General features: G+C 33.2%; 4 protein-coding genes and 1 pseudogene across 5 annotated transcripts; 2 read left to right on the forward strand and 3 right to left on the reverse strand.

The window, feature by feature from the left end:
- The first annotated feature begins 384 nt into the window (after window positions 1-384).
- Window positions 385-4662, forward strand: LOC100793945 (uncharacterized). Its single transcript, XM_003525087.4, has 10 exons — window positions 385-953; window positions 1027-1124; window positions 1372-1417; window positions 1869-1951; window positions 2041-2105; window positions 2519-2580; window positions 3667-3726; window positions 3961-3993; window positions 4270-4335; window positions 4422-4662. The coding sequence occupies exons 1-10, from the start codon at window positions 549-551 to the stop codon at window positions 4464-4466; spliced, it is 963 nt and encodes a 320-aa protein (XP_003525135.1). The 5' UTR covers window positions 385-548; the 3' UTR covers window positions 4467-4662.
- Window positions 4663-5285: 623 nt separating this feature from the next.
- Window positions 5286-7430, reverse strand: LOC100783335 (uncharacterized). Of its 2 annotated transcripts, XM_041015608.1 has the most exons (4): window positions 7303-7430; window positions 6453-6998; window positions 5686-5894; window positions 5286-5504 (listed from the first exon to the last, which is right to left on the reverse strand). In XM_041015608.1, the coding sequence occupies exons 2-4, from the start codon at window positions 6975-6977 to the stop codon at window positions 5501-5503; spliced, it is 738 nt and encodes a 245-aa protein (XP_040871542.1). In that variant the 5' UTR covers window positions 6978-6998; window positions 7303-7430; the 3' UTR covers window positions 5286-5500. The 2 variants fall into 2 exon arrangements, with proteins under 2 accessions (XP_040871542.1, XP_006580348.1); XM_006580285.4 differs by lacking the exon at window positions 5686-5894.
- A 1332-nt stretch (window positions 7431-8762) lies between these two features.
- Window positions 8763-15295, reverse strand: LOC106798905 (beta-galactosidase 6-like; annotated as a pseudogene).
- Window positions 15296-17367: 2072 nt separating this feature from the next.
- On the forward strand, window positions 17368-18678 carry LOC100170751 (NAC domain-containing protein 2). Its single transcript, NM_001317720.1, has 3 exons — window positions 17368-17527; window positions 17658-17944; window positions 18229-18678. The coding sequence occupies exons 1-3, from the start codon at window positions 17368-17370 to the stop codon at window positions 18676-18678; spliced, it is 897 nt and encodes a 298-aa protein (NP_001304649.1).
- A 1540-nt stretch (window positions 18679-20218) lies between these two features.
- LOC100783873 (aspartic proteinase Asp1) lies at window positions 20219-23945 on the reverse strand. Its single transcript, XM_003524267.5, has 8 exons — window positions 23205-23945; window positions 22874-22991; window positions 22458-22681; window positions 21575-21799; window positions 21351-21489; window positions 20851-21051; window positions 20666-20738; window positions 20219-20519 (listed from the first exon to the last, which is right to left on the reverse strand). The coding sequence occupies exons 1-8, from the start codon at window positions 23408-23410 to the stop codon at window positions 20410-20412; spliced, it is 1296 nt and encodes a 431-aa protein (XP_003524315.1). The 5' UTR covers window positions 23411-23945; the 3' UTR covers window positions 20219-20409.
- Window positions 23946-24998: the final 1053 nt, after the last annotated feature.

Below are 24998 nucleotides of genomic sequence, written 5' to 3' on the forward strand. Positions count from 1 at the left end.
TAATTGATCTATTAACTTAATTGGTTAGAGTATCGTACTAATAAAATCACATGTTCACCAATATGAGGTATACATATTAGATGATTCGAATCCTTCTATGAAAGGATAAAATGGGAAGATCACTAAATTGCTGTTCTTGTTGGGTGTACGCAACAATGCCCTATTGCCCACTGGTTCGTCCTATTAATTTTATGACCCATGCGAAGTAGGCCTAAGTATATTGGGTATGCCTATGTACCCATCTTTAAGTTTAAGGACGATGGATGGAGCATTCCTCTAAATAAGGTACCGGGTATTTTTTTATTTTATTTTAAACTTATATGAAATATTAATAAAATAAGATATAATTAAAGAAGAATGAATGGTGTAAGATAATTTTCCCAAGTACAGGGGAAAAGTGGGTTGAGTTGAGGAGGAAACTTGAGTTGGAGGAGGATAACAGCCGTTGATTTGAAACACAATAACGATAAATGAAAATGATTGCGGGAGAGAGAGTGAGAGTGAGAAAAGAGATATTATAGAAGAGAAGAGAAAAGAAGAAGAGAGTAATGGCAGTAGTAGCAGTGTCTCATTCATCAGCACCACCCACTTTCAACTTGAACAAGTCTCCCAAATTCCCTCCCTCCCCAATCTCTGCTACCTTTCCAATCCCTAACTCCGCCACTTCCACTTCCAGAATTTTCTGCCGCGCCACCAATTCACGCACCGACCCCGTCAAAAACAAAAACAACAAGAAGAAGAAGCGCAAGAAGACTTCCGACGAATCCCTCCCTCAAATGAATCCCAACGATGATTTCCAAGTTCTGAACGATTTTCCCCTCCAAAATGGCCCCGACACTTCCGATGCTCCTATCCATTATCCTTCCATGCCGTTGCCCGAACCGCCAGCTGGATTCGTCTTAGACGATAACGGCAACGTTCTCCACGCTTCCCCAAATCGACTTATCACTGTCGTCAGTTTTCTTCTTCTTCTTCTTCTTGTGATTATATTCTTCTGTAGAATTTCAATGACATTTTCTTTGACAGGTTGATCCTACCAACAACCTTCCGTTGGAGTGCGTGATTAGGAGAGTCTTCAAAAGTTCCGAGAGAGATGAATGTATGTTGCTCTGCCCTGTTGACACGTAAGTAACAAATTAAATTATAAATCGATTGTGTAAGTGATTAAGGCCGCAAATAAAAAACAACTCAGTGTATGGACTCTGGTTTTCACAAATAGTGGACGTTGATATATAACAGCGCGTTGCACGTTGGTTTATAACAACAACACATTGGACGCTGAATATTACCCTTTAATAAAAACAGTTTTCACTTGCACATTCTATTAGTTCTTGACTATGGGTATGTATGAATTGTTTGTTTTTACTGCAGGCCTGTCCAAATATTGAAGAGCACAAAAGCTGATGGATGGTCTGCTGTAAGTTTCTGTCTCACACTCTAAGCCTTCAATTCATTTGTCTATATACTCATTAGTGATGCTAGTGCTACTTCTAATCCTGACTTAGAAGTAATATTTCTCTATGACTATGCATACAATAATACTTTAAAAATTAGGATCCACAGATGAAGATAACATCTCCTACTCTCACACAATGCACTCTTTTTATATCCCTAATATTACAAGGCACTCTCACAATTCACACTTTAGAGGTATCCAAAACGTTGAAAACATTTGTACAGGTTTTAGTACGAAACGTCGAAAAGAGGAAATAAAGCAAAACCGTGACATTTTTTGTAATTATTACCGCAGAGAGAAAAATATAATAGGAAACATTTTCTCCAACCAAATGGACCCCGCATTTTTCGTTTTCTTTTGTTATCCTTTGGTGGATCTTCTCACTCAATTTCATATTTTTATTGTGTTTTAGATCAGTGATGAGGAAGTTGAATCTATTCTGCCTGCCGCAGCTTATGCACTTGCCAAGATACACATGCATCTTGTTTATAGTGGGTATGTTGGCAGTTTCTAGTTACCCAGAAAGATCTGAAATTAACTTTTGTGTTTGATCATCATAAAATATTTCTGTATCTCCATATCAGGTATTGTTATACAGCACGTGGTGGTTTTTGCTACACAGAAGAAGACATATTTGACTTCCACACAGGCAAGGATTTTTCTGCCTGCCTTTTCACTAAAGTAATTTTGTTTACTGTTTTTGTCATCAGAATATAGACTAAACAGAGCTTTATTTAGTTTATTACAGAATAATTTTTGGTTCAAAATGTGCTGTTATTGCATTTCAGATTCTATACTTCATGAGTGGTTTGTTGCATCATGTGGTTTGGACATCATTTATATTTGCTAAAAGCTTGTCAATTTTTTGGATACTACCTGGCTAGAGCTTGAATTTGCTAAATATCAACTTTTGCTAACTTAATCTTTGCTCCTTTTGAAAGTCAACTTTTTTGGTGAAGATGTAGCTTTCTCTCTGTTTTTTGTTCTATTTCCTTTATCTACTGCACAATTATTTGAATTTTATCCCCTAAAATAATTTAGGATGCTTTTACCGTTTTGCAGATGACGGCAAGGGAGTAGATGGCTTGCCAACTGAAGGTGTAGAAATTACATCTTTCGATCAGGTAATTTTTTTGCCTTCAATTACACAAATTTGTTTGACTGAGAGTGAACTGAACAAGTAGAAAGAGCTCTCCTCCTATAGTTTCCTCTTTCCAAAGGGTTTCCCCTTTCACTACTCATTCGCTAAGCTCTCAAAAAACAATTTCTAACTAATCCCCTCTAACTAACTAATTGTCTAAACTAACTACGTTTTTTTAACGGCATCTAAACTAACTACTTTGTGTTCCTTTTATTCTTCCAAGCAATTGTGCTTTTGTCCCATTGAAATTTTGTGATTTTAGCTATTGAAGGAGAGAGACTTTGTATAATATTCTATTCTGTAATGAAATGCATGGATGTGTGTATAAAACCCAAAGTACTAATCGTTATTCATATTTATCCTACTCCTAATTAATCAGGGAAACAAATCATGAGAAAAGGAAATATGTAATCAATGCTAAGAGATGATGAGAAATAGAGGAACTAAGTTCAAGGGATAATCCAAGTAAGACAATCTAAAATATGATGAGATATCTTCATATATTCTAGCATGTCCTAACATGGTTTTAACTAAACGAATAAAGCGATTTCTAAGTTAGCAAAGAATCAAAATTGCCTTGCAATCATTCTCCTTTCTAGAATGTGGATGTATCATAATTTTTCTAGTTATATTGGATAACAGTCTGTGACTGCCTGAGTGCTTTCTTAGGTGGTAATGATCAGTTTTCTGAGATGAATTGTTGTATATTTCATGTGAAGGTGTGGTTACTGGTTACTGTGTCCCCTGCCTGTGTTACCATATGAACGCTTCTCTCATTTTCTTGTTATTCTTTTCTATTAATCAAGTCTACTGGAAGAATCCTGGATACTGAATTCATTATCGTTATTTTCTTATATCGAAATTACTTTCTCACATCCATATTGTGTTTACACCACACCATGAAGAAGCTCGCTTTATTTATTAGATGCATTTTTTGTTGAATTGTTCTCATCCAATATTTAAAATTTAGATGCTTGCTAAAGGAGCCTCTGGCCTGTTGCGAACCTCAGTAGAAATATGGACACTAATTTTTACCGTGTTTCTAATATATATGGCGTTTTCCTTGTAGGAAGGTGCCCGCTACATGATTTATACACCATCTGATCCACTTCTTTTTGTTGCTATGAAGGTGAGCTTCCATTTTTACAAGCTTCTTTAGAGCAACTAATGCCATTTAAGAACAGTGGCCGGATTCTGGATTCCATATTATCTTGAGTCACTTTTCTCTCTGAAAGGCAGATTATAGTTGATTGAAAACCTTCCAGAGTGCCTATGTGAATGTAGTGTTAAAGTTCCTTTGGTTTCAAGTTTATATAGTTGGCGTAAAATATTTGATTTTTTTTTTTGTCCATTCTTTGTGCAGGGTGAGAACGGGATGTTATACATTGCTGATGATGTAAGTAGGCAATCACTAATTCACTACAAAATTTGTTCCAAAGTTCCTTTCTTAGTTCCAATCTCATATTCTATATGTTGCATGCGTCCTTTTTATTTTATATGTTTTACACTTTCAGTGTAGCCTTTTTGTCTCAAAGTGAAAATAAGTAATGAAAACAGAAAATATATTTTCTCAAGTAAACAGCACTTTAGATTTTGGCTGCCTTTAACTGTGGTCTCATCCTCAGTTTCAATTTTAGTTGCTTGTGTAGCTAATGGCAACATTTGTGAACAGGATCTACTTGAGGATCCTGCTGTCATTGACGCCATAGATGAGGAGACCGAATTTAATGCCTTGGTGGTACGTGGTTACATTCTTTCTATTGAACATTAATTTATTTTTGTGTTTGATCCCTAATCCTTTTTTATTGTTTGTGTTGTCTCCAGGAAGAAGAAGCTGCACTTATAGAAGCAATGATGCATGAAAGATAACCTATGTTTTTAATTCTAGTCTTTATCCTCTGGAATGCCACGGCCTGGTCTGACTGCAAATATCTGGTGATGCTGAATAGAATGGTCCTCTTGTATGCATATGATCAATTTTGTCTAGTATGGGATAAAGCCTCCTTGGCGCTATTTTTATGTTTTACGTTTTGATCATCAATATTGAACGGGATCATTGTGTTAACCACCTCTAATTTTTGTTGTTCATTGTTTTGTGTTGGACTTGTCTCTGGATTTATAATTTAGCCAGTAACACAGCCTTTATAATTCTTTGAAAACTATTTAAGTGAATAAATGTTCATCCGTTACTATAAATTAATTTGTCAACTATTATTATCATGTATCGTTTTAAGAGTTCAAATTCTTTTTTTTAATCCGTTTTGGGAATAAAGAACGGTGTTCAAAGATTTATAACTTACATCTTTATTCAATCATCTGAGCTATACTTCATTGAGGTTCAAATTCTTATTTACTTGTGACTAAACATGAATGTTAATTTATTAAATATTGATTTTATTGCATAAATTTAGTTCAACTTCAATTTACACCAAGAAAATTCCTCCTTTAACAAAAACCTCGGAAGGCCAAAAAAAAAAAAATTCCTCTCAAGATTCTCATTCTTATTAAAAAAAATCCTCAACCAATAGTAGAAAATATTAAAACATAATTAATTCGCTAGCATTTCTTACATTTTAAAACACTTGGTTAGTGAAAACTAACATATTAATGAAGGAAAATGTAGTTATAATGTAGTCAACAGAAAACCACGGTGCAAATCAGGCGAAAATAACAGAAGAAACTGTAAAATTAATCTTCAACTTGGCTTGTCCCTTATCGTGGAAAATTATTTATTATACATGTTGAGTCATTGTTAAACAGAAAGCAAATCTTTTCGGGAGAAACAAGACATCTGTTAATAACTTGATGAACTTTATCCAAGCTGAAAGGTACCAGAACTACTTCATGAGAACATTGACTTTTCAGATGATTTCCTTTTTGGGGAGAGAGACTCGAATTACGATTCACCTGTGATAATGTATTCATAAAACCAAATGTCAGAGGTTAACTAACAGTATATAACACAGCTATATTTTGTGCAAGCAGCTATAATATACACACCAATCCATCTCATCATTAAGATAGGAAAAAGGTACTAACACGTTTAAAATAGTAACAGATATTGACAAAAATCCTTAGTTAATGTTACTTCTTGTCCGGTGGATGGGATTTATTGTTGACCACATTCACATATCGCTTCTCTTCAACTAGCTTGGCATAAATCTCTCCCCTCTCTTGGAAATATCTCATAAAAGCCCTTGGCAGGAACCTTGGTATCAAGAACCCAAAGAGATTGATGGAGAAATATACCAGGTTAGCCACTGCCAAAACCCTGCCAAACCAAAACCACGCCTTATCCTGTTTAAGTAAACAATTTTATCAAACATCCATTTCATAAAACTTTATCCTCCAAAATTTCATTCATAAATTTATTAAAATGACCAACAAACTTGCATACAAAATTTATTAAAATAAAGGCTAAAATATATTGTTAGTCTCATCTTATTTTATTTTTAAAATTTAGTTCTAAAATTTAAAATGTTTTAAGTTGATCTTTAAAAATTAAAAGTGTCTCTCTATCAGATCAAAATTCTGTTGCTTTATCACGTGAAAATTTGGGAGATCTCACATCAGATAGGGCCTTTGGCACATTTTAAAACTAACACTGTTAATACAAAAGATAAGAAGAACAAAGTCAAATTTTTTGAAATTAGAATATCAACCCGAAACAAAGATAAGAGTGTATTTATAAAGAAACAAAACCCGATGTCATGATTAACCCCCACTTTGGTGGTAAGATGAGAAGGGAGAGAAAAAGATGGTAAATTCAACTCTTTACTAACAAAAATTATCAATTAATTACTTAGTAACTTTAAAAAAACTATGATAGTATGTCTCATGAAACATTAAAAGAACCTTGAGGTTTGCATATGGGGGCAAAGTCTTGTTGAGGCACACATCATGTATCCAACCAATATCCACAAAGATCCTCCGCACAGTGTACATCAAGGGCACCATGGCCCTCACTGGTGGCGAGAACAGCGAGAAGCTACTTATCACATTCTCCGTCAGTATTTGGAACGCCAGCAAGAACAAGTGTGGGCTCGCCGACCGCACCGCCTGCTTGTCCCCTCTCCCAAACCCACCAAGCACGTAGGCCAGCGGCAAGAACAGGCCCACCGTCGTGCCCACAACCACGTACACTTGGAAAAGCCCACTTTCGTGGAACATCGGGCCCGGCGCACACCCATGCGACGGAAACGCAAAACGCCCAAGTAGCATTAGGTAGATGGAGATAAGGGCCGAATAAGCTAAATCGAGTAGAGGGACAAGACCACTTGCTGAGAAAACCAACGCGAATGCCACTAGCTGCAGCTCTATCACACGTAACGAACCCATTAAGCTCATGCTTCCGTGTTCTTCAGGACCCGACATGGTCATAGTCAGAAGTTGTTATAAATTCTGGGAATTAACAAAGAAGGCACTTAATAACGATAGAAACGATATGATCATGCAAAATTGCTATAAGCCAAAGGAAAATGTTAATTAATATCGTTGAAATTGTAATTATATTTATGACATTTTTTACGTTTTCTTAAGATTTTCCAAATAAATATTTTTTTTTAAAAAAAATAAATTTACGAATGCTCGTAAGTGAAATGGGTTGGAGATCTTCTTTGCTCGTTGTAATGCATAATCCTAATCCTGACCAATTAGAAATTGATTTAAACATTCTGATACGTATAGATATAGACATATAACTTACCTGCAGGCTGCAGCTAGCTGAACTGAACCAAAAAGAAAAAGGTGTAATGAAAATGACGAGATGCATGAAAGGGGGAATTCACACTTATTCAGATGTAGGTCGGAAATGATTAGAAGTTTAGAACTGAGAGACACGAGTTAATTGTTCTGAATTACAACTAACGTGTCAAGTAGCATGCACAACACCTGCTTCATCGTACACGTGGGTCATGTCATTGTTCTACATGTCATGTTTTACTTCATTTGACCAGGGTTGAGTAAAAGTAATGTTATTAAAGAAAGATGTTTGTGATCCAACACACTTCTTAACATGTTCAAAGGGAGGGGTTAGATCTAGATTCTCTGATATATTGTACGTCTGATGTCGAATAATATTTTGTCAGAAGAAAGTAAAATCTATTTCGTAATTTTAACCTTTAGAGAGATTATGTCTTTCTACTATGAAAAGATAATTGGAAAAGAAAAATAATATTGAAAATGTTTAATCGAAGAAAAGGTATTTAACTTTTTTTAATTGATAAATATTAGTTTTATTAAAAATATTGGTGAAAGATTTTCATCTTTTTTCTTCTTTCACTCTTAAGTCATTCTTTTTTATTACTATATTAATTTTATATCTCCTAAATAATGTTTAACTTAAATGATGGTATATGCACGTACTGCTATAGTAACACATTAACAAAAGTCTTCAACCTTATTAGTTGGCATCATTTTAGCCAAATATCTGACCATCCAATTCAACTTTATTAAAAAAATTATCTCTTACTTCCTCATATTTTTTCTTTAACATATAAATTATTTATCATTTTTTTCAAAATTATGTTGTAAAAATTATATAATATTTAACAAATTAAAAAAAAACATAAACCATTTTACTTTTATCCCATTTGAAGAGGAATTTGCTTAATAGCGGAACCATTAAGGACATTTGGTTTGACTGTTTCTGTTTTCATTTTCACTTTTGGTTAGATTTTTAAAAACATTTTTAGTGAAAATATTTTTTCAAATGAATCAAAAACTGGAAATAATAAAATCTCATTTTGAGTTGAAATCAAAAATGTCATTAGGTAAAATGAAAACACGATGGCAGAAAATGTAATTTTAAGTAAATCTAAAATTATATTTTTTTTTGAAAGCGCATTTTAAGTGTTTTTATTTCTTGAAAGCAAAAAAATAAGAAGTCAAACCAAACATGTTTTCAGAATTTTAATCTTTTGAAAATAAAAACAATTTTCAAAAAATTAAAACAAAAAATGAAAATACAAACCAAACATACCCTTAATTTTTACATTTCCACCCGTGACTTTATCCCACTCTAACCAAATACATAAAAATCACACAATTTCTTCTATTTATCTGTTTTATTCCTTTTTAATGTTAAAAGTTACAACAAATTCCAAAGAGTATTTGGATTTTCTATCCCACTCAAGCTTTTATAATACTAGGCCTTCGTTCAAGAAATGCTCCTGCATCCTTTTGATTAACAAGTGTCATACAATTGTTAGAAAAAAATAATCATTTTTTCCTTGATATCAAAAGTAATTAAGGTGATAATTTCAATGAAAGATGATAAAAATAATTAGTAGAAGAATCCCTTTCTGTAATAAATGAGATATGAGATATATCTAGCTAGAAACATTCCCGGGAGTCCAACCATAACGCTTAGTATAGATATATTATTTGCCCCTTCATTTAGGGTTAGGGGGACCTGTGTGGTGAATGACTTCACATCTTGACTCCCGTGTGCTCCTCCTAGCAGAGTTAATCAACGTATAACGTCACTTTCATTATAATTATATTAACTAAGTATATTTGGATGATATCAGTATTCAGCCACTTGTTTCATTTAATCCTCTTTTCTTTTGTTATGTTGAACAAGCACATAAAGACCCAGATTCTCTTTTACTCTCTTTTTTTATTTAATTTTTATTACTCTTGGTCTCTGATCTTTGAAACAACAATTAAAGGGTTCAAGTTTCAATTATGCCTTTTGAGATATATATGATTCTAATTTACCTAGGTATGTGCCATCTGCAAAAGCATGGGTAACATGAGCAGCAGACTGAACACTGAGTTTTGATTCACTGCAAGATAAATTATGTTCAAACCTGTTCACAGAATCAATTAGTTTCGTAATTAGTTAGTACCAAGTTTATGAATTACACCATCAGTGTCCAATGATGTGATTGAATAGATAAAAAGGAATGTCAGATATATTTGAACCCTTATGTCAGATAAGTGGATGTATTTATGTATAACTAATCTAAGAGTACACCAAAGGTAATCTGATGTATCTTTGGTTACGTTCATTTGCTCAAGTAATGAGTTTGATATTAACGTAGTCCGGTCAAGGTTAGGGATGACATCCAGAAATTGCTCCCATTAATCGGCCGAGCTGAAAGTTTGTATTGGACTAATGATTCTTCTGTTGCTCTTTGTATTTACCTATGTATGAATGTAAATAGAAGAGTAAAATTAAACAAACAACTAATCACTAAAGTTATATATAATCACCAAGCATACACACTTTAATTAATTTCTGACAAGGTGTTAACTTACCGTTGCTGTATTGAAAGTCACATTTTGACAATCTGATAAAATACTAATTGACTTCGGAGGCAATTCGTATGATCTGTTGCGGAATTGGACGGTGAACATTTTCACGTGATCATTGTTTACAAGGAAAGCAACACATTTTCCTTCTTCTTCAAAAACATAACCCTGATTTAATTGAAACCAAAGTCCAAATGCAATTAATTAGTGCAAATAAACATCTAAAAAGGGAATGAAAGTACTCACCTCCTGTAGTTGACCTAAAGAGAAATTGCTCTACTTTCTTGAGATGTCCCCACTTGGGTTGCCTTAATAGACCTAATGCAAAAATTTAAAAATTTAGAGATCCGATTATTCAAACCAATCGGGCTCAACCTCTCTACACTTATATATACACTTTTGTTTACCTTTATTTGCCTGTTATGTGGATGTCGGGGTAGGAAAACAATTAATGTTCTATACTCACCATATTCATCAAGTGGAGCTTGATCATAAAAAGATGTTATAACATAAGAAGAACTCGTTCTCCCCAAGTTAGTTCCACCATGGTACCAAGTTTGCAAAACAAAAAACAAAATGTAACTTAGAGGTTATTCTAGCAACAGAGAACAGAGGGGACAGTAGAGAGATCCTATTAAATCAAGAGAGTTGCATATGTTAATATTGATACCATATAGTAATTGACATAGCTTCCATTTTTTCTTGCAATAAAAAGAGTGACGCGGAATGCAATGTCTTCGGCAGACCTTATGTATGGCTCACCTCCATAAACTTGATAGCTTCAAGAGAGAGAGAAAATGAAGAAAAAACCCCGATTAATTGAGATATATGATGAATAAAAAGCCTTTTATCTTCTAAGCAAAATTAGACTTATTGGGGGAGTTTGGTCCTGTAAAAGTTTCTCCACATCTCATCCCGTTGCATGCATTAATCTGAATATAAAAGCAAAACTCAAAAATAAAAATGTTGCTGCCAACAAATTATTAAAAAATCTTCTAAGCAAAATTAGACTAAGAAATTGATTTGTTAAAGAACAAAACTAATTTTTTAATTAAAAATGTCTAAAATTTTTAAAATAATCAAATAATATATTTGGAAAAGTAACTTTTAAATCATTTCCTTACAAGTGCTAAATTTGTGAAAATAAAAAAGTTGGGCTGAATGGGACTGACCAGTGGATCAGGAACGTCAGTTTGCTTGCACATAACCCACGGTACGCCAGTCTTGAGGCCCACTTCCATTTTCGCAGCCCACTCAACATACTGCGATCCTTCTTCTCCAAATGCTTTTTCCACGTATTGATATTCATTATCAATCTTTATTTTTCCATGTTTACGATTATATTGGGATATTTAAGAAAAAAAAAACTATCAGGTTTTAGTACACTACATGGTTCAAAAATCAAAATACTCATTTGGCAGGAATCATACCCGTGACAATATAATTGGGCCTCCTTAAATATTGCATGTAGAGCTACTCATTAAAATGCATAATTAACAATAAATAAAAATGCAAAAGAGATACTATAGTAATCATTTATAAAATTATTTTAATCAATTTCTCCAATAAATTTAACTTAATTATTCATTTTTAGAAAAAAAAAATATTTTGAACTTCTATTATTAATTGGTATGTTTACTTTCACAAAATCATTTTTTTGTGTATAAGGACAATAATAAGATTTGAATATAAAATTTTGTACAAACTACTCATATTTCTTACCACTAGGCCAATCCCAGAGGATACTTTCACAAAATCAATTGAATTTTGTATGAGTAATGTTATATACTCTTATAAATAAAAAAATAAATATATTTAATATCTTTAAAATATAAAACACATTGAATATTTATCATACAAATAAAAGTAGAAGAATTAATAGGAAAATATTATGGGAGAATTTAAAATTATTCATTTTATAATTACCGTGAACGGTTCATTGTCAGTTCGGTATACAATGTCAGGAACATCATGTAACCAAAATGGGAATCCCCTACATGTACATCACAATTAATGAGTCCAATTGATTAATTTAGATAAAGCAGATTTTGATGGTATAATATATATTTCCTCTAGATTCATACATATAAAAAAAATAATTAATTTTATACTAATTAAAAAAATTATTTGGCATCAATTAATTTTTCCAATCTCAAGTAAAAAATAAGATTATTTTTAAAATATTTTTCACTACAACTGTTTATCATGAATAAAAAGAAATTATTGAAAATAAAATTATAATTAAATAAATGATATTTTAAAAATAAAAACATAAAATAAATTAAATTTATTTATATTTTTATTTAAGTTCACTCTTTTTACTTATATATAAATTTAGAGGACTAAAGCAAACAAGTTCAAACAGTCACGGACACAGAAAAGATCCACTGGTTCAGCTTATTTTAACCGCGTCCAAAACTTTCTTTCATCCAGCTAGAAAATAGGAAGAGATCGAGAAGATTGAAGGAAAATTCAAAATTAGGTTATTAAACTCTCGAGCTAATTCCGCTAATTCTAATTCTTATGAGTTCACTTGTCATCTGAGACTTGACTCTTGAGTATATGTTTTTTTAGTAAAATTTAGGTAAACTCAAAGTAAACTCGGCGGACTATCAAATTTAAAACCGAGTTAACGAGTTAACAAGTTAAAAAAAATTAGGACAAAAAATATAAGTCATTTTTTTATTGTTTTTTGTCTGTTTAGCATTCAACATATTTTCATTTAGCGTGTTATTCTCAAATATAAAATTCTCACCTTTAATCATATCAAACTCTTATTTTCTGATAATATCAAACCCTCGATGAGAATAATCTATCACTATTATAACCTCTACAAGTTATTGTCTAGTATTATTATTAGACTTGGTTATTTAAATATTTTGAACTTTATGATTTACTATTTGTTTTATTATATTGTTAAAATGTTTAATTAGTATATTATTTATAGATATTTTATTATTATTTTTATATAAAGTAGACTCTTATAAATCTACAAATCGAATTTATGGAAGTCTCACAAGTTTGGGTAAACTCTTAAGTTTAATAACGTTGATATGTTGATTCACCAAGTCATATCTACCGCTAAGATCATACTAGCTGTCATATGTATTTACTTCGTAAATACTTAATTTGCATGTATACCATACACTACGTCCAGGCTAAATTAATCTCATTCCCATTTTATTTGAACTGTCAAGTCAGTTAACTTCTTTACTTTTAAATACAAGTTGTTGAAATTCAATATATATTGTATCTATTATTTTATGTTATTTTAACAAATTAGAAAGAAGTAGATTAGGATTAAAAAGAGAGAAAATTAAGTAAATTTTATCTAATAAAAAATGGAAAATATTTAATGTTCATTAAGCACACATGTGAGAAAGAGAAAAAAACCCTTCCATGTTGAGGCTCATGTAGATTCCAAAATACGTATGTCTGAATCACGTCGAGTCCTCCTTCTTTTGCTTTAGCTATCAAAGCTGGCCACATCTGCAAATAAAAGGGTTTTGTCAAAATTCCTCATCATAGTCCTCTCTTTGTTTTTCTCTGCCGTTCTTTTCTGGCTATTCATGCAAAAAAAACCCATCCATAGTACCATGCTTATTATATCTTAATTCAAACAATCAAACCTTCCAACCTGGGTTTCTACATTGTCTTTGGTACACCAAATTGAAAGATAATTTAGGTTACTATTTCTTAAAAATCCATTGTGTTGATTCAGTGCATTTTGTTTAAGCATTAGAACTTCCGTTGAGAATAGCAAACCTAGGATGAGAATAGCAACTCCCTAGTGGTTTTCAGCATAATATGGGCCATTCAATCTTCAATAGGTGCTAGCCCGTTAACTATGATGAGTCCCAGCCCAGTTGAAGCTTTGTCCATTATATTTTTTGTCGTTTAGTGAACAAGGCAGAAAGTAAGCTGGAGTCGAAGTTGGTAGCTTCTAGCTAGTGCGAAGGATGAAGAAGCTTCATAGAAGGTGCCAAACTTACTAGACAACAAAATGTTCATATCCCTTTGGACCTGTTGACTCTTTCTACATCCAAGTAGGTTTACGATTGACAAAGATGTTTCTTAACCATGTTCATTAAACCAGTATATCTTTGTTTAATTTTAAGCAAATAGTTTATTGAATTTGGACCACTAAATAGACGGCGGCGAGCATGTATCATGATTATGTTGTATGGAGCAAAAGGAGCTAGAAAACTTAGTGCTCAAGTATACACGTAGATGCCATTTCATAATACTGTGACGAAATTAAGGAAAATTTCAAGGACCAAAAGCTGCAGAAAATCATATCCATAAGCAGACAAACTAGCACGAGGGCTTCATTCTTTAAAATTATTCATTATTTTAAGTCAACAGTTAGTCAGGTAAATTCTTACGCACATTAAGTGTTCACACTTCACACTCGGTCTCGCATGCACGTTCTCTAAATTTAATTACTTTTAATAAATTACATAAAATATATCTTTAGTGTTTAAAACTATACATCACTTTTGATAAATAGAGGAATTAAATATGCATTTAATTCCTCTATTTTAATAACGATGTTTATTGTTGCAGAAGAAAAACAATGTGTATTGTTTGATTAACGGTGTGTGGTTTTCTAAGAAAAGGAAGTTTAGTTCACCAATAAACAAATAAATGCTACTACATAAGTAAGTTTTTGATGGGCAGGGGTAAAAATGAAAAGGTCAAAGGAGTTTCGACAGGGGAATGGATGGAAGCTGGCCAAATTGAAAAAAGAAAAAAAAAGAAGCAAGAGGATAGCAACTTGATTGACCAAAGGGGAAGCAAAAAGGTTTGAATTTGACAAAATCAGAATCCCAAGGGCCAAAACATGAGATATGATTCCTAACCTCAACCAATTAATAGGTTGTATGGGAAGGGACTTGTCGACGGGTCTAGATCAATCCATTACGAGGTAACATCCAGGTAGCTTCCACATTAGAACAACGTCCTTATCCACGTTCGCCCAGGATCACCAACCCGAACTAGGTTTCACATTCCTTTTACTGTTTCTGAATCCATTTTCCAATCCCCTACGTAAGAATGTTGGCGCAAAATAAACTATGCATATTAGTAGTATATACCAAATGCATGCAACTTTGAATAATATATCCAATGTACTCCCTTCCCACTTATATCCTTCCAACTCATTCACTTCTCTCAAGAAAAATAATTAATTATATTAAATTTATTAATTATTTATGATATTATTTTAAAATTATATTTCTTTATCTTCATATTCACTTAATTATTTTTTATTAATAGTTGGAGAGAATAATTAAATAAAAATATGTAAAAAATAATTATTATTATATCTAAATTTTTTTTAAAATCTTATAAAAATAGATAAATAAATTTTTGGGGAAAAAATCTTATAATTAAAAATGGAAATGGTATATATTTGACCTCGTACCTGTTTCTAGTATCATACTGTCATTATTAATCAGTGCTATAAAAGCAAGAGGAGGGCCTAAAATTTGAATGTGGATCCTGTTTACTGTATAGTACGGATAGAGAGAGAAATAAAAATAAAAATGAGAGTATTAAATTTTTTACCATTTATTTATTTTTCGCTAAAAATTTATGGAGAAGATACGCACACCTAAAATTTGTGTGTGCTTATTGCTGCCTAATTTGTGTGCTGTGCTATGTTTTGGCCGCCGGAGAAGTGTGTTAATTTATCAAATGAGCCTCACAAGTCACAAGTCACACCTAATGGTCAAAGCACTAGTGAAGAGAAAGGCAATAGCCAATTTAAGTAATCAGTGTTTAAGGGAAGATATTCGTCCCAGTTTTAAAGTAATCATATACTATTAGTACTTTATTAGAGTGTGTTTTTTTATTGTACAAGAATATGTTTTTAATTTTTTTAAAAGTAATTAGAGAACCAGTTTTTTCTTTTCAAATATTTATATAAAAATAGTGAAAAAGTTAGAATTATTTTGTTGTTATTTTCTGTATAAATTTTAAAATGATAATAATATGATATTTTATAATTATTAATGAAAATAGAAAATTCTCAAATTAATCAGAATTTTAAATCTTAAAAAAAATGAAAGGAGACATCGGTCAAGCAAGATAATTGAAGAGTAAAATGTTGATTTTTCACTTAAAATGGTCTCGTTCTTTAATACTGATAAGGCGAATGAAAGACAAAGTGAATTTTAATCCTGATAACATTTCATTTATATGCTTGTTATTTATAATATTTATATATTCAAAAGTAATTTATTTTAATATAACATAATATAATCTAAATTAACAGTTATTTAAAATAAAATATTAATTATTATGGATGAAATATTTATCAACGGTTAGTAGTTATCAATAATTATCAACGATTTTTCTTGTGTGGTGTAAAACAATCTATTGGTGGCTAAACCAGTGATACTAACAACTTCATTTTGTCTCTTAAAATGTTTTCTGACGCATTCAATTTTGTCAAAAAAATGGCCATTAAGTAATCATCGAAAAACAAAAATGACCGACAATTATGAAGTTTCTTGTAGTGAATAAAAATACAATCCTGGTAATAAAAGTATTTGAGAATAACTCCAGATTTTTTTTTTCACGATGGATGCACATTTCCATAAGACTTCAAAACCTAGTTTTGGAGGAAAAAAAATTAAAAGTACTTGAGGAAAACAGTTTTTTATTATCATTTTTTTGGGGCATGGAGTCTTGTAATGAGATGATAAAATTAAAATCATTTATGAGCTGTAGCATGTTTCTTAAATCAATCAATATCAAGCAACAATTCGTGATACTAGAAAGATACTCTTCTGGCTGTTGTATTTTGATTTTATTTGACCTCATAAATGGAGTTTGAAAATTGAAGAATATTATTTTTCTAAATTTCGCATTTGAACATGATATAAACAAAAAAAAAAAAAACATTTGAATGGAGAGCTCTCGAATAATAAAAATTTTGATTTTATTCAAGTGCATGCTGATACAAACATGTAATAAATATTTTTTTACTTGAGCACTTTACAATAGTAATACAGAAGTAAAAATTTGCGGGTAGACAAAAACTTACAATGGCCACCGTAAGAACATAGGAGTCTAAGGAAAAGCAAAATGAAGAGCATATTTTAGAACGGTGAAATAGTGGTAGACGTGGCAGGGGATAATTGGGAAGAGAGAAAAAGTGGGTCCAGTAGAGCAGAGACTGGTACACATGGTGTCGACTCGAAAAAGACAGAGCCGCTACGATAACAGTCAACGATTTTACCAAAACAGGGAGGGGGCTGTGACGTGAGCAATGACAGTATCAATCCAGTGGGGCATTGAAAAGCTCCCCCTCCACTGAGGCTTTGCCACGTGCTGGCTGCGGTGACCTTTACTGAGGGCTAGGTTCGAAGTTTGGAGGACTTGTCTGCCCTACATAGCACCTTCCTCTACCCACGTGCCTATAAAGCCCAAACTTGACCCTCCCTTCCCAAGTTCCAAGTCGCAAACAAAGTAACACTAGAACTCACAAAGGACAGAAGAAACGCGAATGCCAGGAGAACTCCAATTACCACCCGGGTTCAGATTCCACCCCACTGACGATGAGCTTGTGAATCACTACTTGTGTAGAAAGTGTGCTGCACAAACCATTGCTGTTCCCATCATCAAAGAAATCGATTTGTACAAGTTTGATCCATGGCAGCTTCCAGGTACCTTTTTTTCTTTTCTCACTCTAGTCTCTGTATTCTTTTGCCTTTTTTAATTTCATTAGGGTCTTAATTCTACTACATTTTTTTTCTCTCCACCTTAAAGTCCTATTATTTATGTTTTTATGTACAGAGATGGCTCTTTACGGTGAGAAAGAGTGGTACTTTTTCTCTCCTCGAGACCGAAAATACCCAAACGGTTCGAGACCGAACCGGGCTGCCGGAAGCGGGTACTGGAAGGCTACCGGAGCTGACAAACCGATCGGAAAACCGAAAGCCCTTGGAATCAAGAAGGCCCTCGTGTTCTACGCGGGCAAAGCCCCAAAGGGAGTGAAGACCAATTGGATCATGCACGAATATCGCTTAGCCAACGTCGACAGATCCGCCTCAAAAAAAAACACCACCACCAACAACTTGAGGGTATGTCCCGATAACAATCTTATTCATAATAATTATAAGATTCTTGCTAATCAATATCGTTAGGTGTTGGTTGAGGAATAAAAAGAATATTTAATGTGAGATAGCTTTAAAAAGTCATTAATACATAATTTTATGTATTTTAATAAATACATAAACAAAATTCTTTTTTTAATTTTTTAACTAAGATTAAGAACAGGGATTAATAATGTTTCAAAGTTTGGTTAGGTAGAAATAATATGTGATTTGGACAATTTTTTTAACTGTTGTGCTTATTGGAATGGCAGCTTGATGATTGGGTTTTGTGCCGAATTTACAACAAGAAAGGGAAGATTGAGAAGTACAATGGTGTTGCGGTGGTGGATCAGAAAGTGGCCAAGTTATCAGAAGAGGAGGTTCAGTTCCAGCACGAGACCAAGCCTCAGATCAAGATGTACGGCCACGATGATTTCAGGAACGACCAATTGTACATGGACACGTCGGATTCGGGGCCCAGGTTGCACACGGACTCCAGCTGCTCCGAGCACGTGGTTTCGCCCGATGGCACGTGCGAGAAGGAGGTGCAGAGCGAGCCCAAGTGGAATGATCTTGAGTTGGGCCCCGACCCAGCCTTGGGCTTCGATTTTAATTTCATGGACCTGACCTCAGATGACGCTTTTGCCCCTCAGGTTCAATACCAAATCAACCATCTCTCACCGTGGCAAGAAATGTTCACGTACCTACCAAAGACATTTTGATTTTTTTAGGGTCAATGGGACCCCAAGAAGGAAATACGGGTCTCACATTTATTTTTAAAATTCGTTAAAAAAAAAAACAACAAAAAAATCACATTCAAGCGTACCTACTATACTACTGTACCTAACTACTACTCATGCCGGCTTTGGTCTGCACGTGTGGTGACTATTATCTGTTCTTGGGATTGTTGAATTTGACTGCCATTGATCACTAGGAAAAAATGAGATCATAGGTACCTAAAAATAAGAAAAATGATCTCAACTGGGTGAAGAATGAAGATCCATTAGCTATGTTAGGAATTGTGTCGACATGTAAGGACTAAGGACCCCTAGTAGAAAATTCTTGTTTCATTGCTATTGTAGTAGGATTTTTTTGTATGTCTGTGAAATATTATATTATATTATATTATATATATATATATATATATTTTTTTTTAATTTTCAAAGTAAGCAGCAATTGAAATGAAAATGTAAGGGTTTCATCTTCGTGAAACAAGGCTTTTTCTGCTTTAAAAATTAAAATTAACTTGCCTTTATGATGTTCTCTCACGTGTATTTTGGAATGGTGCTGCCTAGCATGGCCTTAATGTTTGGCAGCTTGAAAATAACCTGTGTCTGAAGCAAATGACATTATGGGAAAAGCAAAAACGATGTTAGAAGAAAACAACTAAGCAAAGTAAACGCTCAAAACACAAAAAGGTGCTGCGTAGTGCGCGTACTTACCAAAGGTGAAGACACGGTTATTATATTACACCCAAAAAAAAAGAGAAAAAGAGACACAGATATTATACAGTAGTGGTTCTTTATGTTATTTGATGAGAGGGCAACTTTTCTTTATAGAAAAATTATATTTCAGCAGGGATCTCAAATTGAGCTTTAAAAAGTAGTGGTTCTTTTTTATGGCTTGGGGATCTGTATCTAAAGAAAACCTGAGATATAGTAAGCAGTTTATGTGGAAGACTTCTGATTCTTTCAAAGTGAGTCACTCACTTTAAAAGAAAAAAAATCATCTCAATCGGTGATAAGAAAATCTGTTCAATAATATTTCGTATATATACATAACAAATCATGCACATGTTAAATATCAACACTTTATTTTTTTATCAACAAAATAGCTTATAAACTAATTAGATGAGCTTATAAGTTTCTGAGGAGTAAACATATTTATCTTTACTTTAGAGGAGGCAAATCCTTAAATATGTTTGGTGTTCTTATTCAATTAATATTAAAATTTCACCTTAATAATGTATACTAACCTTTGATGGAATATTTTTTTTCGTGAATTATTGAGCGAAAACTCCAATTCTAATTAGAGAGCAATTACAAAAACACATGAAGAACTGCAACTTAGTTTTTCTGCAGTGAAACTTGGATAGTTTTGAGATCCTTGAAAACTGAAAAGAAAGATCCATGAGATCTGCCAGGTAATTACAGAATATTTGATGTATATCCATACTGCATCAACTTGCATTGTGTTTACCCTTTAAATTATAACCAATTACTTCGATAATCAGAATGTAACACTAACACAACAATAATATCCTTATCTTGATGGATCTCTATACCTATTCCAATATACCGATATAGTATACACAAGACTGTATTCACAAATCACAAGCGAACATACATTAGTATTTAATAGTACTATCACCCTGCTCTATAAACTGCAGGACAACATCATTCTCTTAATGATATACCATCCTTATGCATGGCTGAACTATGTATTTTTTATAATCAAATACTGACATCTCCGGATTTTGGAACACGGCTGCAATCTGCAGGTCCCCAACCAATCAACTGTTTCTCATTTTCAAACACCATCACTTTGTCTTGCATGGATATGTCTGCATAAACAATAAATACCAAGATTTACATAGTGCAGAGTTTACACATCATTTTGATGAAAACTGCTGATGAAGTTAGGAATTGTAATGCGAGTGGTATGGGAACTAGAAGAAAAGAGATGGTAACAACACAACAAAATTCCTACCTCCAACTAGATTCAGTTCCTCCAACCCTACTTCAAAGCCGTTTAGAATGCCAAGACAAACATTTCCCAGGTTCTGGCAGAACAGTTTGTTAGCATTCACACATGAAATGCATCAATTACTTATGATAGCAGAAAAAAAGTTAACAAACATAGAAGATATTGATAGGTTAGAGTGTAGAACTCACAGATATTATCAGATAAGCTTCAGGAGGGATCTCAAATTGAGCTTTAACTCTTCCACCATTGGTGAAACTAAGTGCCACAGGCTTGAAGTATTTCCTGACTTCGCGTAAGCTTGTGAAAGGTCTTTTACCATGCCAGCAGAGAGATAAAGTCTGATCATCAGGTGCTACTTTTAAGGGCTTTCCACTTAATTCCTTATTCAGCTACATTTGGGAAATTGAACAAATCTTAAGTAACCTGCCATTATTTTCTGGCACAAAAATATAAAATAAAATGCTTTCTTCTCCAACAAAATCCTTCTACTTTTAGTTACTTAGAATCAGCCTCAAGGGTATATGTTAGCAAAACCATTACTTAAGTTAAAGTACTTTTTATTCATTTATTTTCTCTTCATACAATTTGAATCTTAATGATGAAACTGGCATGATCTTATAGAAGAAATGCCTTATGCTTAAGGAAATACTTTAAATATGAGAATATAGTGAAAATTGTTTTAACTGACCCAAGAAAGTAGTGCTTGGTAAGCATGAGAGTTGAAGTAAGTGTAAGAACTCCCAGTGTCAAAAACAGCAGTCAGACTTCCAACCCCAGTCTTCCTTCCTCCAAAAACAAGTTCAGCTGGCCCTGCTGAGTAATGTTTGCTGACACAAAGCACGCAGAATTATGAATCATTAAGAACGTGCGGAAAATGTAAAATGAGCATCTGATTTCTTAAGGTGTACTTACGAATCTACAGATGAAATTGGAGTCCAAGTCACTCGAGCTGAATCATATGCATTTCCAAAGAAGATATACCCTCCTCCTTGTGAACTTAAACAGTGTCCAATCACATTTCGTACCAAGCCCTGACTATTCAACTGGGATATCAAGCTGGCCTTTCCCCTTCCAAGGCCAAGCAGTCCATCTAAGGGGTGGTAAGAAGAAGGTGAAAATACTTGATCATATCCACATCTGTAGAAAGGTATAAAAAAGAGAGGTGCATTAGATAACTATTAAGAATTTATCAACAAAAATACAAAATGACACAAATTGTAATCACCATGGGATGTAAAGATGACATGATCAAGCATTTCTGATCACACAACATTGGAGTGTTTTTCTGAAATTTTTCTAGGCAATACTAGCGTATTATCTAAAGATAATATATTCCATTTCTCAGGATTTCTGGTCTTCATAAGAAATTTGTAAGATTAAAAAAAAACAGTTTTACTCATCCCGCAATGGGAAACATATACCATGAAAAGCATAATTGTTCTGGTATATTATTATTTTAAATCTCTAAATGTTAGTATGCATAACAATTAACACGCAAATTAACCAGCTTCATAGACTTGAGTAAGCTGCCACAAGTGTCCATTCTGAAGTTCTCACATTCAATGTTCGTGTGTTTCAACATAACTAACTAGTACACATCATTCTAACCTGTATCGGTACTTGCTAATTACAATTGCAGTTAAGACGCATAAACAACTTTGCTGAGTATTTTATCTCAAGGCCTTTTTCTAAAAGAAAGCTTGCAGAAATGTCAAGACATCAAGAAAACATCCATAGGTAAATAAAGTAAAAATGGTTGAGAGGTGCTGAAGCAAAGCTAGGAGAGTAAACTAACCCGAGAGCCATCCGAACTTTAAGTTGGACTCCATTGCTAGAGTTGAGAAGGTAGACATCATTGAGAAGCACGCCGTAGGTTGAGTACTGATCTGCATAATTAATTTCATAGTCACATTGATCAGGGTGTTCACAGTTGTAGTCCTCAGTGGGCTGCAAGGATGCACAAAGGGGATCCCTGCAGGGAACAAAGTCATTGCTGGGCCTGTGGAGTGGATGGGGTGTCTGAAAAATAAGCGACAAGTTCAATTCAACTAAACAAAGATTACATGTATCTCTACCTACATTCATAAGCAAGGATGAGCTTTTCAATCTCTCAAGATTTGGCACTTCACATTGGTGATTAGCCTATTATTAAGATTCAAAAAGGAAATAACTTTAGGGGGATTTTCTTTTCATATAGGTAGTGAATATTACCTCAGAGCAATGGGTACAAGGGGCATCACATTGGAGCCATGTGAGATCACTACCCGTGTCCACGTCAAGAAAATAAGGCCTTGCTGGCTGACCAATATTGAGAGTAACATTATAGAACCTTCAAACATTGAAAATTGAAATCAACAATGATCAATATCAGAATACCAATTTCCTTCACGCCATCAATATCTAAAGACGTTTCACTTTAGAAAACAAATTAAAAATGTGCACAAAAGATTACTTTTTGTTGGGAACAAATAACTAAAGTGGTTTTTTGCTATATTCTTATGCAAAAGTTTTGAACAAAGAGAACAACAAGCTATGTACCTACCCAACAGGATAAACGTTTCCATAAAGAGGGAACACAATAGAGGAGCCAGCAGGGTTCAATAGACTCGGCCATGATGAAATGGCTTCACCTGGGAGAATCGAGTTCCTTCCACTTTTGTGTTTGTTACCACCAGACCAAGCTGAACAATAAAACATGTTGAACAACACCATCACTGCAACCACCATCACAACTTTCCCCATCTTCATCTTTTTTTTCCCCCTCAGTCTCTCTATCTATCCAACCAAACTCTTCTTTCTTATAATTTTTTATTTATTATTTAAATGTATGAATGAATGAAAGAAATTGAAGAGTGTAGGGGGTTGAGTTTAAATAAAAATACTTTATTCTTGTTGAAAGAGTTGGTTTTGTTCGTGGAAATTGCTTTTGCTTCTCTAGTTGGTGTTAGTTTGTGGGAATATAAGTGACAACCTTGGATTGGGATTGGGATTGGGATTGGGATTAGGAAGGAACAGCCTCGGCATTGGAAGTGGGATTGCTTTTCATGCTTTGACTTCTGGTTCCTAAGATTATCACAATTCACAACCCTTTAGAGTAGATGAAAGAAATGGGAGTTCAGTGGATATGAAGATGAAGAGAAGGTGGAACTGGAAGCACTGTACAAGTGTGTTAGTTCAGCTTTTGAGACACTCTTCATTAGCTTCTTGGAAACTTCTTCCTTGCCTCCTTCCAACACTGCAACCAAAATACTGTTACGATAAATTAAATTATAGTTTTGACACGTTTTTCTTGGATTGCAAGTTGTTCTTTATTATTTATTTTATATGTACTATCGTCAAATTTATGTGGTTTCATAATCACTACGCAAAAATAGAATACACCGCAAAATAAGCACTGTAAATTTTGTAGGCCCAAAGCGATGAGGTTGGGTCGAAGAGGAATTAGAAAATTACAAATCGAATATTTTATTAATGAATAGTTAGTTATTGATTTAATTTGTTACTTTTGAATTTTGACTCAATTCGATTTATTATTTTTTGTTGAGGACATGTTTGGACTAAAATTTGTAAATTTAAGTTTGTAAAATGAATTTATAAAAGTTTTATTTTTTCTCAAATTAAGTTTATAGGTAAAATTTTACTCTCGAATGTATTTTAGAGGGGTAACCAAATGAAATGTTAAATTAATTTTATTCTCAAACGTATTTTTGAAATCGATTTAAGTTTTTGAAAATACTAACGGATAATCACCGTAAAAATTAGGAATATATTAAAAGGTAGTTGCCGACGGACAAAAAGTATGTTGCTCACTATTTTCATAAAGGTATAATTATAGAGGCAGAGATTAACGGTTTTCTTATTTTATCCAGAGCTGAGTTTCAGTGTATAATAAATTTCACCTCAATGTTTGAGCTGCTACGTATCATTTAAATTAAGAAGTGTTATGATTTGTTAAACCGACATGTATACAAGATTTGACAATTTAGTGTGTTGGATTTTATATTAGCACAAATAACAAAAAAAAAAAACTAATCTATTTATAATATACAAAAGTTGAGTTCTTTTCTAAATTGAGTTATTTCATATATAGTTACCTTAGCGAAAATGATAATATATGAAGGAAGAAAAATATTATTCTATTGAGTGATACTCACAATCTTATAAAATCATATACAGTCCATTTCAATACTCACCTCCAAATGCTCCAGTCTTTTGCATTCCCTCCTAAGTATCTACTCTTCATCTCAAGGTTTTTCACATATAACTTCGTCCTCTCCCAGATCGGCATAGAAGAATCTTTTGAAATTCGATTGCATCATTCATTTGCATCTCGCTT

The sequence above is a fragment of the Glycine max genome, chromosome 5 (genome assembly GCF_000004515.6).
Source record: "Glycine max cultivar Williams 82 chromosome 5, Glycine_max_v4.0, whole genome shotgun sequence".
Classification (NCBI taxonomy): domain Eukaryota; kingdom Viridiplantae; phylum Streptophyta; class Magnoliopsida; order Fabales; family Fabaceae; genus Glycine; species Glycine max.

Bases quoted from the DNA above. Each gene is read 5' to 3' on its own strand.
- LOC100783335 (XM_041015608.1), bottom strand. From the start codon at position 6,977: ATGACCATGTCGGGTCCTGAAGAACACGGAAGCATGAGCTTAATGGGT. The intron at 5,895-6,452 runs GTTCTTTTAATG...TTACTTAAACAG, and splicing joins CCCCATATGCAAACCTCAAG to GATAAGGCGTGGTTTTGGTT.
- LOC100170751 (NM_001317720.1), top strand. From the start codon at position 17,368: ATGCCAGGAGAACTCCAATTACCACCCGGGTTCAGATTCCACCCCACT. The intron at 17,528-17,657 runs GTACCTTTTTTT...TTTTATGTACAG, and splicing joins TGATCCATGGCAGCTTCCAG to AGATGGCTCTTTACGGTGAG. The intron at 17,945-18,228 runs GTATGTCCCGAT...TTGGAATGGCAG, and splicing joins CCACCACCAACAACTTGAGG to CTTGATGATTGGGTTTTGTG.
- LOC100783873 (XM_003524267.5), bottom strand. From the start codon at position 23,410: ATGAAGATGGGGAAAGTTGTGATGGTGGTTGCAGTGATGGTGTTGTTC. The intron at 22,992-23,204 runs GTAGGTACATAG...CAATGTTTGAAG, and splicing joins GGAAACGTTTATCCTGTTGG to GTTCTATAATGTTACTCTCA. The intron at 21,490-21,574 runs GTAAGTACACCT...GCTTTGTGTCAG, and splicing joins CCAATTTCATCTGTAGATTC to CAAACATTACTCAGCAGGGC.
- LOC100793945 (XM_003525087.4), top strand. From the start codon at position 549: ATGGCAGTAGTAGCAGTGTCTCATTCATCAGCACCACCCACTTTCAAC. The intron at 1,418-1,868 runs GTAAGTTTCTGT...ATTGTGTTTTAG, and splicing joins AAGCTGATGGATGGTCTGCT to ATCAGTGATGAGGAAGTTGA. The intron at 2,581-3,666 runs GTAATTTTTTTG...TTTTCCTTGTAG, and splicing joins AAATTACATCTTTCGATCAG to GAAGGTGCCCGCTACATGAT.